General features: G+C 41.0%; 1 protein-coding gene across 1 annotated transcript; it reads left to right on the top strand.

Annotated features, from left to right (window-relative positions):
• The first annotated feature begins 446 nt into the window (after positions 1-446).
• On the top strand, positions 447-11,097 carry inhbaa (inhibin subunit beta Aa). Its single transcript, XM_057322631.1, has 2 exons — positions 447-1,358; positions 8,369-11,097. The coding sequence occupies exons 1-2, from the start codon at positions 965-967 to the stop codon at positions 9,139-9,141; spliced, it is 1,167 nt and encodes a 388-aa protein (XP_057178614.1). The 5' UTR covers positions 447-964; the 3' UTR covers positions 9,142-11,097.
• The last annotated feature ends 793 nt before the right edge of the window (positions 11,098-11,890 follow it).

Below are 11,890 nucleotides of genomic sequence, written 5' to 3'. Positions count from 1 at the left end.
GTCAAGACGTTCTTTCCGTAAGAGTATGAGAACTTAGGAAAATTTAGGAAAACGTGACTTTTGACGATCGACAAATTACCACAATTGGCTAACGCAAAAGGAAGTGGTGTGATGTGTCACCACAGTGTTAAACAGCTGGGAAAAGACAACCTCAAAAGTACTTGAAAATGCTTTATTTTGATTATGAGTGAGAATGGCATTTTATATATGAATTTATATCAAGTATAAGCAGCACTGTCGTTTTCCAAACTTCCATCTGAATGAACATCACAGCAGACTGCACTATGACTAAGTCTGACAGAGGTGTGGACTCAATCATAGGAAGCACTTAACAACAAATCACTTGTCATGCGTGCGTAGGTCCATGAGCCCTGCGGGGGGAAAGTTACTCTGCCCTACAAATAGAACAATTAGAAAAATAAATAATTAAAAAGGAAATGCTCGGAGAGGGAGGGAGCAAAGAGGATGGGAGGGAGGGAGGGAAGTATAATTACTGTGTAAAGGAGGGGAGAAGAAGTAGAAACAGAGAGACAGGGGAGCAAGAGCAAGTGAAAGAGTCCAGCCCACTTCAACAAAACCATTCAACTCTTGCACAGTGAGCAGTCCCAGACCTCTTACGAGCACACTGCTTCCCTGGGGCACATCCAGAAGCCGACTGTCCATCCCATACAAACTTCTCAAGGACCTGAAGAGGGAGAAAACCACTGACAGAACTAGTCCTGCTTTTCGATCGGCATCTCGTCTCGCAACTTACCAGCAAGGAATACACTTTCATCCACACTTTTTCATATTTGTAGTTTAGCTCTTATTTTTTGCTCCGCTCAAATCTTGAGCTCATCCTCGGGCAATAACCGGAAGGATTCTTGTTTTACTCCGAAGGAACTTTTCAAGTGAGTTTTTTTAATTGGTGTGTTCAATCCGCACCTTCCAGCTCTCCTCAGTGACTGACGGCTGTGATTGAAGGATGTCCCTTCTCCCTCTGCTGAGCGGGATCCTCCTGCTGCTCATCCAGACCTGCTCCCTCAGTGCCATGGTCACCAAAGGGAGCCTGGCAACATCAGAACAGGCAGCGGCCACGGACTGTCCATCCTGTGCCATGGCACGGCTTCGAAAGGACGAGGGAGCCCAGCAAGATGTGGTTGAGGCGGTGAAGAGACACATACTTAACATGCTGCACCTGCAAGAACGCCCCAACATCACAAACCCGGTGCCTCGTGCTGCGCTCCTCAATGCCATTCGCAAGGTACACGTGGGGCGCGTGGCCAAGGACGGGAGTGTCCTGATTGAGGACGAGGCCAGTAGCCGTTTGGAGGGAGACCAATCGGAACAGACGGAGATTATCACCTTTGCCGAAGCCGGTGAGTCTGAATTTTAAGCAAGGGTCAATAAATAATGCATAGAGAATGACTTAGCTTACAAGTATGTTAAAGTAAATTATAGACGGGACTGGACGGGACTAGGTGGGTTAATAAAGTTGTTTAACTAAGTAAGAAGAGTTTCGGGAAACCTGTTGCCACCGAGAGCGGCTCAGAGAGGACAGCTAGTACTGCGCTGCGGCAATTTGCTCCCCCTCTTGAGGTTCCTACAAACCTCCTGCTGGTTTAGAGAATCTGTAATTATCTGTGAAGGCCCCCGGGGGCTTCTAGCCATAAGCTTTGTACAGGAGCATTTCCCTGGGGACTGACAGCCTCCTATGTAGCTTCCCTATGTGACTGAAGAGGGTTGCGAGGGAGATAAAAAATAACTCGGTGGAATAAAAAAGGACTTCTCCACATTATAAGAGAAAAAAGAAGGCTGTTCGGTTACTGCCTTTGTGTCGCTTTTCAAAGCGGTAGAAAGAGCATTGTCGGCTGCAGTGAGAGCTGTTCAAAGGTGCTGTCAAGCCCATGATGTGAGAAGAGATTGGGTTCTTCTCTGAGTCACACAGCTCAAACGGGTCATGAGTGACACCGAGAGACAGGAGAACCCGCGGTGTGCTGCAGGAGCACTCAACAGATGTGTCAGACCTAAAAAGCAGCAAACAGAGCAATTGGATTGCTTGTCTGAAAGATGAATGTTTCATGATTTTAAGGAGCTGGGAAAGGCTAACGTTGCAGCCGTGTGGAAAGCACGACTATTTAGAAAGACATTATATGATAACGTTGAATTAGTAGGAATTAATACAAAAATGAACAAACAAACACAGAGAACAAACACAGAGTAATTAATTAATTCAAATTTGAGGAAAAAATATTTCTCACCATTTTATGCTATTATTTAAAACACATATAAAAGTTTAAGAGTTTGGCTTGGCTGAACATGCTGAAATTTTCTGCAACTCGTACTGGAATCTTAAAACTGTGGCTTTTTCCACCACAGCAAGGAGATGCTTTATGAGAAACATACCCTCATAATCTTTAGGTGCCAGGCAAAAGCTTGTCATATAACGTAAACTCAGCTTTTAATGCTCTCAGTGGATGGAAAAAAACACAATGCCACTGGTTATGTTGAAACCAATTACCATAACTATAAATATAACTGATAAATATAAAAATGTAAATGTGGGCTGGTATCACTGACAGACACTTCTATTGGTTTTCAATGGACAGTTTCAACATTTGCTAACCCACATGTAAATACAGTATAAACTGATAAGAAAAATACAGTAAAATAGATACTATAGTGTTTTTGAACCTTACTATAGTATACCCCAGTTAAGTAAAGTTATTTTGTCACATTGGATATTATATTAGTTTAAGAGCTGGGTGGAGCTCTTAAATGCTCAAGGTAAAGATTACTCACACACTGTTATGAATTATGTCTGTCGCAAAACCAGCGTTTAAGTTTCCATGAACCTGACAAACAGTGATGTATTCAGGACACGTCCTGTCTCCGCATCTGCATCACATGCGTTTCGGATGCGAGGCAAAAAGTCCCCGAAGCTCATGAAAGCCACCATAAATTCCCTCATCTCCTCCCGCCAATCCATCACCGCGTTATCGCACAGAAACCTCGCGATAATCTTGTCTCTCGCCTCGCGCTCGTGAGCTTTTCCCGCTTACTCCAGTCAAGCATCTGACATACGTTATTAGATATTCACTAGCGCTCCCAAAAACGAGCCGTTCTCAAAATCTACCACAAGGGGGGATGCAATAAAGCTCGAAACCCTTACAAATAACAGACACGACAGAGTAACAGTAAGATGTCAAATAATATAAAAGTATTATGGATCACAAAGGATGGACAAATATCACTTAGTCTGCAATGTAACACCGGGTAATACATTTTGATAGGCATCACAAGCAGAGACATAAATGCAACTTCATTGATTTTCAACTAAATTCTGTAATGCACAGTTCTGCATATTGGTTCTTATTACACAATTGATTTGATTTGAAGTGTTAAGCAGGTTGTTTAGACAGCTGTAATTATGTGAATGATACAGACACCAGACTTATGCATAAACTGTCTGTCTGGAGTCTTATCCAAGAATCTGCTCCCATAATAGTACAGACAGTACACACATGATGATGATGATGTAGCTTACAGTATAAAGCTTGTGCAAAGAAACTTTTGGTAGCTTATTCTTTATCACTGGTCACTAACAGTTCGAAATAGTTTCAATAACCTGTTGCACAAAATTCAAGCAATTCTGACATCACAACTAGCCTACATAGTTTGATTTTCATGCACTTATTTTCTCAGTATAGGCAAAATGGGATGAAGATTGCCATGTCATAATCGTTTAAAGTTTGTAGTTACTTGTGCAATGTGCATTAAACTCTTGGCTAAATAGGTTCAGAAACGACCTTGATGAAGATCAGTTGACACATACAACAACTGCAGAACCCCAGCCGGCTTTTATTACAGGCTACAGATTAGTTGTTTAAACTATTATTTCCCACATACAATATGTTGGTTGAATGAGGGCTACATGCTAAGACTGATTACTCTCAATTTAAGTGTAGCCTGCAGCCACGCGCAATCAGTGCTTGTGTATGTTATCATGACTGCGAATAATAAAAAACCTTTAGTCTGCAGACGTTCCGGCACTGGCAGTACTAAAGACGAGGAATAACCACCTCAAGTTAATAAATACAAAATAAACTATTTCAGTTAGTGTTTTTTTAAGCATGGATATCAAGGGAGTCTTAAGTGGGGACCAGAGGTCATAGAAATAACCACACAGGATACACAGGGTTTCTCTAAAAGTTTGTTTTTCATCATTTATGGGAATGATTGAAGAAATGCAGAACCTTGTAAATACTTTAAGATCTGAGTAGTTCTGTCCAGTGTACATTAAAGTTCTTTTAATTAAGGATCTTGCTGTAGCTACGGCTTCAAACAGGAGGAATAGCAATGATGTTGCGCTAGATGTGGCAAACACTTGTGGGCGCTTAGTGTTTGGCCTCTGATGTCATTCAGGCGTGCGGGCTGCATATGCAAAGCTTGACATGTTCTGAAACAATGACTCAATATTTACTTCTTTTCCTCTTTTGCTTTGTCTCCTCCTATTTATCACAGGGGAACCTTACAATTCTGCGTTTCTTTCAGTAATGGTTAAAAGTTGAGTTGACTTCCCGATTCTTCCTGTGAGTGTGGTTGTTGTGCCAGACTTAATGTTGACTTTTTTGCAGAAAACAGAAGTTGTCTTGCTTGAGAGTCATTTCCTTCCCTAAATTTTATAGTATTAGTAATACCAAGAATCCCTCTTCCATTTTAGAACCTATTTCAAGGGTATATTTTTCTTATTGTTGTGCTGGCAGCCTGGCACAGTCAGCCTACTAAACATTTAAAGGGTTTATTTCACACAAAAATGAAAATTCTGTCATGAATTAATACTCTCTAGTTGTTTCAAACGTGTATACATTTCTTTGGTTGAAAACAAAGAAAGAAATTTGGACAAAATATTTTACCCAACAATTCTTGGACCCCTACCATTGACTACTATAGTAGGAAAACTAACAATGGTACAGAACTGTGCTGTCCTACATTCCTCAAAATATCTTTTTTTGTGTTCAACAGAACAAAAATATATATAAAGTCTTTTTTCCTACTATGGTAGTCAATGGGGTCCAAGAACTGTTTGGTCATAAGCATTCTTCCAAATATCTTCTCTGTGTTCATCAGAACAAACACATTTATACAGATTTGGAACATCTCGAAGGTGAGTAAATGATGACAGAATCTTTTAATTTTGGGTGAACTGTCCCTTTAATGTTACAAAGCCTTGAACCATCTTCAAGGACCATCTCATGTACCACATTAAAAGGCTTCCTTTTTATCCTAGGATCCGTTAGCCTTATTGTGGTCAGAATTCTCTCTTTCTCAGTTTGCAGGATGATGCCTCAGTGCCACTGACATTTGCTAATATGTGGCCTAAAGTTTGCTTGGCTTCAAGGTAGCGAACAAAGAATGCTGCAGCATCATGCCAACTATGCTCATTTATTACTTTGACAGCTGCTGCATCATCCAAACCTGTTCGTGAGAGTGGGTTATCACTTGCAGATGCTGACTTGGTCAAAGATCGGCAAGCCTAGAAAGTCTAAAAGCTCGTCTCAAATCCTTAAAAATCTATAGCAACGAGTAAAACAAATTGCATCTATATAGATTGTTAAATCAAGAACCCTTTTGTAAATGGCTCTATTCTTGTGAAATTGCAGTCCTAGTGAAGTTGAAAAAGCAGGTCCATGTTCATGGCATTGAGCCATGTTCTGCAGATTCTTCCCAAGGGTTAGTAGGGGGGAGGCAGCAGTAACTCTCCTCATTACCCTTCTTGTTCCCTGGGAGCTGTACTGGCCTGCAGGGGCTGGTTGAAGCGGGTGATTCTTCGTTGTTGGACGGGGTGTCTGACAGTAAATCAGGCCTGCTGTCGGTACCTCGGATGCCTGCAGGTGATGAGGACCAGAGTGAACGAGACCGTGTGGGGAAGTACATATCAGGCATGGTTGGCTTTACGGCACAGGGTGTGATATCGTGAAAACGGTTTGACAGTGTTAGGACACTTGCCTGGGAATGTATACAAAACTCTACAGTGTTATGGTCGGGAAATAAGATTTAATTACACTTTTTTATGGTAGAATAGGTCGTAAATGCAGTTGTAGCAACATGCTGTGCACCGATAGGAATTCAAGTGGTTTTGTTGTCAGTGACATTATAATGCCAAAGGATGTTTTATGATTGAAGCGTCAGTCTCTGTTGTGTGTTTTCTCTTGGAATCCTTTCCTTACGGATCATTTAGGATCTAGTCTCTTTCTGACTGAATTATAGTAGCGACTCAACCTATAATTGTGCATTTTTAATTACGTAATTATTAATTGAAATATATTAGTATTATAGGATATTATAGCTCACAGGGTACTGCTGTTTAGTCTGTTAAATCCATTCTCGTGGCTGACACGACTGCATTTGAAATATGTTGCATAACAGGCAAGGAACTCAAGTCATTCGCTCCCACACACCATTAAAAGAGTTGTTTTCCACCGTCAGCCTCTTATTTCTAAGGTAGCCTAACATTATTTTGGGTCAATGAAGAAAACGGGTCAAGAATCTTTCGTTCCTGTAGGGATTTAGGATGTTCTTTTTCATGATATCATCACAACAAGCCTGAATCAAAACTAGTGGTAGTCAGTCAGTGAGACCTTGAGAACATCAAGCGTGCACATGTGCTGGTACGTGAATGGTTCCTATAAATCCATTACGTACCTGTTAGAATTGTCTTTTTTTAATTAGCATGCATGTGGAAAAACTGTTGCCTTTAATCAGCATCGTCAACAAATTAGCCAAAGATAAATAAAAGCTAACCAAGAACGTTACAAACTAACTCCATCCAAAGAGGTGTGTTTCAACCACCTCTCAGGTTATGGTCTTATTTATTCCACAAGCAATTGAGCTTCGATCACTGGGGCATTGCAAGCTGTACAATATAACAGAAGGCCAACAAGGAGATGAAAGAGGCTGATTCCCCTTAAGGTAAACCTGATAGAAAAAGGGATTACAGAGCACATTAACTAAAGCCCTGTTTAAAGAGGAGTGGACATCCCCCCAACCCCCCACACACACTTAAACTCCCAGGTGATTCTATACTTCAGCCACCCACCCCTTTTGAAGACATGGATGGGGAGGGGAGGAATGTAAATGTTATTCTCTATCTTTGTGTTCAGGACAGCTGTGCAAACTCTGCCCTTGTGGTTAAATTGGTGTTTATTGTTGAGGGATTACCGCATGGGTCTGTACTCTTTCTCCTCAAATTTCAAAATTAATTTTTTGCGCCCTGACAAATATATTCGGAAGCATGCAGAGTTACAAGGTCCTGTGCGTGGCAGCGACCTTTCTTCTTTGGACATAGGCCTGTGCCGCGGAGGGGCAGTTTGAAGGGTTTACTCAATTTAGCAAATGTTAATGATACTTGATTCTTTCACTTGGTTCAGATTAGAAGGGAAAACATTTTTTAGACTGCGTTAGTGAAGCTCATCTGTGTTTGGATAGATGGGGTTGGACCAGGGATACTTAACACTTGCGCTAACACGTGCGCAAACGCGCTTATAGTCTGACATCATTGTTACGTGCTGTAATCCTGTGAATACGTATTGGTGGGTGACAGATTTTGTACTTCCAATATTCTTAACATTAATAAATTATCAGCAATTAAATATAGCATGTTACACTTTCTTGCCTTTTTAGATTTGACAAGGTGACCAATTTTAAAGCACCAAAGAGGTCAACTAGCTAGAAATAATCCTGTCATAGGTGCTGTGGGTTTAAATCAGGTTGAGTGGATTTGTTTAGAAGTACTCAAATGATCCATGAACTGAGATTTTCCAGAGGCCTTGCCTCTGTCTATAATGCAGTGTGAATCAAAGCCAGAGGGAGCAGCCTTTTACAATCCAATGAGACAGCAAGCCACATGCCACATCACTGCTTCCAGCTGCACGCTGTATGTTGTTACGGTCATTATGTGTTACCCTTCTTTAAGCAAACTCCTTGTTCCAGGCACAGAGGCTCTTAATTGCTCAGTTAATGCAGCTGGTTTAAAACCTTAAATTTCGAGGTGGTCAAGGTGGTGGGAGGGATTGTTTCCGATCATGTGCGGAGGAGCAGCTGATTCCTGCATTTGATGTGCGGATAAAGGATCCCTAACTACATTGCCATACATAATAAATAGTCACATGAAACAGAAGATTGTTTTACAGAAACCTTGAAAAACTGGTCACGAAGTTGAACTGTTCCACTGATGCCGCCACTCCCAGCATCAGCTCTGATGTGGCTGGCATACTGTCTCCATAGACAACTAGAGCCCCGGGCTAAAGTGAAACACAAGTACAACAATAACAAAAAGATCTGCTCACTTGACTAATCGCCTTTGTCTGTTTCTCTTCCTTTCCCTCAGGTGTGGCTCCAGGCTTCATCAACTTTCTCATCTCCAAGGAAGGTGGCGAGATGACCCTCGTGGAGCAAGCCAACGTCTGGCTCTTTCTTCGACTGCCAAAGGGCAACCGTACCCGTGCTAACATCACCATTCGGCTGCACCTGCAGCAGGGCACAGGGGAGAAGTTTCTGGCGGAGAAGTCTGTGGACACGCGCCGCAGCGGCTGGCACACGTTTTCCGTGTCGGCCAGCGTGCAGGCGTTGCTGCAGCAAGGAGGCAGCACGCTAAGCTTGCGTGTTTCTTGTCCGCTGTGTGCCGATGCGCGGGCCACGCCCGTGCTTGTGACTCCGGGAGGTGGCGAACGTGAGCAATCGCACCGGCCATTTCTCATGGCTGTGGTGAAACGAATGGATGAAGTGACCCTAAGGAGACGTCGCAAAAGGGGCCTGGAATGCGACGGCAAGGTGCGTGTTTGCTGCAAACGCCAGTTCTACATAAACTTCAAGGACATCGGCTGGAACGACTGGATCATAGCTCCACCTGGGTATCACGCCAACTACTGCGAAGGCGACTGCCCCAGCCACGTCATGAGCATCACCGGAGACTCGCTGTATTTCCATTCAACCGTCATCAACCACTATCGCATGAGAGGGTACAGCCCCTTCAACAACATCAAGTCATGTTGCGTGCCCACGCGCCTGCGAGCCATGTCCATGCTCTACTACAATGAAGAGCAGAAAATCGTCAAAAAGGACATGCCGAACATGGTTGTAGAAGAATGCGGCTGTTCGTAAGGCAGCTGAGAGACGGAGAAGAAGGGTGGGGAAAGAGACACAGAGCAGCAAAGTTGGGTAGTAGGGGAACGAACTTTAACCCCATGGCATGGAGGGAAAGAAAAACAAAGAGATGTAGAGGGAGGACATGAATCTCACTGCCTCAAGACACACTCAAGCAGACAGGCCTCTCTTTCTCTCGACCACTTGTGCGTGGTCGTCTTAGAATCCAATGGGTATCTGTAACTCAGAGTAATCTGTGTGGCACTTTCAAAAGAGAAAAAATATAATATATTTTTGTTACAAAAAAAAGGGAGCAAGGTCAGAGGGTATTTATGCGGCCTACTTTGCGGTGCGACCATGCACTGCGGGAAAAGAGATCACGTAGATGAGGTGCCTGTAAAAGAAATCTCAAACCTATGCAACTTGTCAAGTATTATGATATATTTTTCATCAAGGTGTTGTTTTTGTTTCTTAATTATTTACTTTTACAAACTAAAAAAAGAGTTAACGTTCGTTGACTTTTTATACTTTGTACGTATGTTTAATGTCATATGTGTGTTGTGTGTGCATAGAAAAAATTGTGTATATGTACAGTGTGCCTATGGGAGTATTTGTGTACGTTTGTGTGCATTCGTGTGTTTCGTTGAGAGATACTTGAAAGAAGTTTGACGGGCTGCTGGAACCAAACATTTCTCTATTATTATTCTAATTATTCTGACTATTGTTAATAATTATTGTTATTATATTTTTGGTTTCTGTACATGTTTTTTATCCTAAAAAAAAAGACGTTAAAGCGTTTACAGTTTTGCACTATATCAACATTTTGATCAGCATAGCCACATATACAAATAGAGTATAGAGGATAAACAAGAAGCACTTCAGAACAGACATAGACCTACATAGCATGAATCTTACTGAAGAGATACAAATAAGGAGAGATTACACGTGAGTAGATGGGAAGGCAGAGAGAATTAGTGCTACACTACACTACATATGTGCATTTTACAAAGTAGTATTTGGTTTTTTTAAACAACACCAAAGAATTTTGTTTAGTGTTACCTACTCTTATTAGGCTGTCTCAGAAAAGTTTGCTCTGAAGATACCAATATGCTTTTGCCCCTACAAAGATGTCTTAGCAAACTGCAAGACCTTTAAATCATTTCATCAAGGTCCCAGTGTACTGCGGCTCACTCTTTTGTGTGCTTTTGCACTGCTGCAAAGTCCATGTGTGACTGGCCATCTGAATGGTTAATACAGCACTTAAACCAACCTTCTACATTTTGTTTTTAATTGTGGATTGTAAAAAAAGATGAATGTGCAGCATTGCTATTTAATGATTTTGTGTGTGTGTGTGTGTGTGTGTGTGTGTGTGTGTGTGTGTGTGTGTGTGTGTGTGTGTGTGTGTGTGTGTGTGTGTGTGTGTGTGTGTGTGTAATTGGGAGATTAATTCATGTTTAGGTTTTTTTCACCAAATATTAAATGATCCAAAACAAGTTTTTGTTTTGCAGTTGTTTTTGTTAATGTCTCCACTATGTCTTTGCCACTGTGCAATGTCGAAAATGAAGCAATTTGTGAAAAGAAATGAAAAGAAAAAAGATTTGTCGTGTTACATTTTGGTTACAGTATGTTCCTGATGGGAATGCAATTTGAAATGTAATTAAATAAAAAATACAATTAAAAAGAAAAATACAATTTAAGAAAAAAAAACTATAAAAAGAAAGACATTTGTATATGTTTTTGTTTGTTTTTAGTTGTTTGTTTGTTTGTTTGTTTGTTGTTATTAAGACAAAAATAATTGACACTGAAGTAAGTGGACTAAGAATAAAAATATATTTTTTATTCTGTATATATGGAAATCAAGATACCAATATGTTGCATTGCTTTGTTGTACAAATCAAAAATGTGCTTGTGGCTATTTTTTTTATCTAATTTATTCTACAGTATTTTGTCCTTTGCTTCACCATTAAAGTTAAAAGGTTGTACACTAAAACAAATGAGAAACGTGTCGATTGTGATATTTGTTTTTCTTTCATGAACCTTACACACACAGAAAACACAGAACTAAAACTAAACATCACATCACGGCCTTCTAATCATCCCCATATCCTCCAGGTAGATGCTGCACATTGGTGGTGGTTGAGGAGATCCCCCTTCCATGTAAAGCGCTTTGAGTACCCAGAAAAGCTCTATATAAAATGTAATAAATGAAATTATAAAAGAAACGAACCTAGCAGAATATGGATAAATTAAAAAATACAACCGTATTGGCAGCTATCCATTTTCAATAAAGGATGCACAGAAGGAGAATTTGAGGAAAAAAAACTATTCCAACACCCACCTCAGACATGTTCAAAAACCACCTTACAGACAGCTGGAGGAAAAAGGTTTTCATGTTAAATTGGTGTGATTATCGGAACACAGAACCAGATGGCATCTATATAAAGCATGTTTACATCTGAAAGCTTGGACTAGCCATTATGAACCATTGCTGGTGTATGACACATCACCACAATTCCCCTCAGATGCATACACACACACACACACACACGCACACACACAAACGCACACACACACACACATTCATTTATGTTTATATGTTTGTTTAGAAGCAAAACATGTCAACTTCACAAAAATGAAAACGGACATAAACTGTGTCAGAGTTCCTGCTTAAAAACAGAGCTGTTTCAAGATAATGACAGAGGGCAACAAATGGCTGGCAGTGATAATAATTCAGCAGTAAGCTGTAAAAGAGCACAGCGACCACAAG

This window comes from Triplophysa rosa, linkage group LG23, assembly GCF_024868665.1.
Source record: "Triplophysa rosa linkage group LG23, Trosa_1v2, whole genome shotgun sequence".
Classification (NCBI taxonomy): Eukaryota; Metazoa; Chordata; class Actinopteri; order Cypriniformes; family Nemacheilidae; genus Triplophysa; species Triplophysa rosa.
This window is presented reverse-complemented; position numbering and strand designations above follow the sequence as displayed.

Coding starts and splice junctions, on each gene's coding strand:
- inhbaa (XM_057322631.1), top strand. CDS start 965: ATGTCCCTTCTCCCTCTGCTGAGCGGGATCCTCCTGCTGCTCATCCAG. Junction 1,359..8,368: donor TATCACCTTTGCCGAAGCCG/GTGAGTCTGAAT, acceptor CCTTTCCCTCAG/GTGTGGCTCCAGGCTTCATC.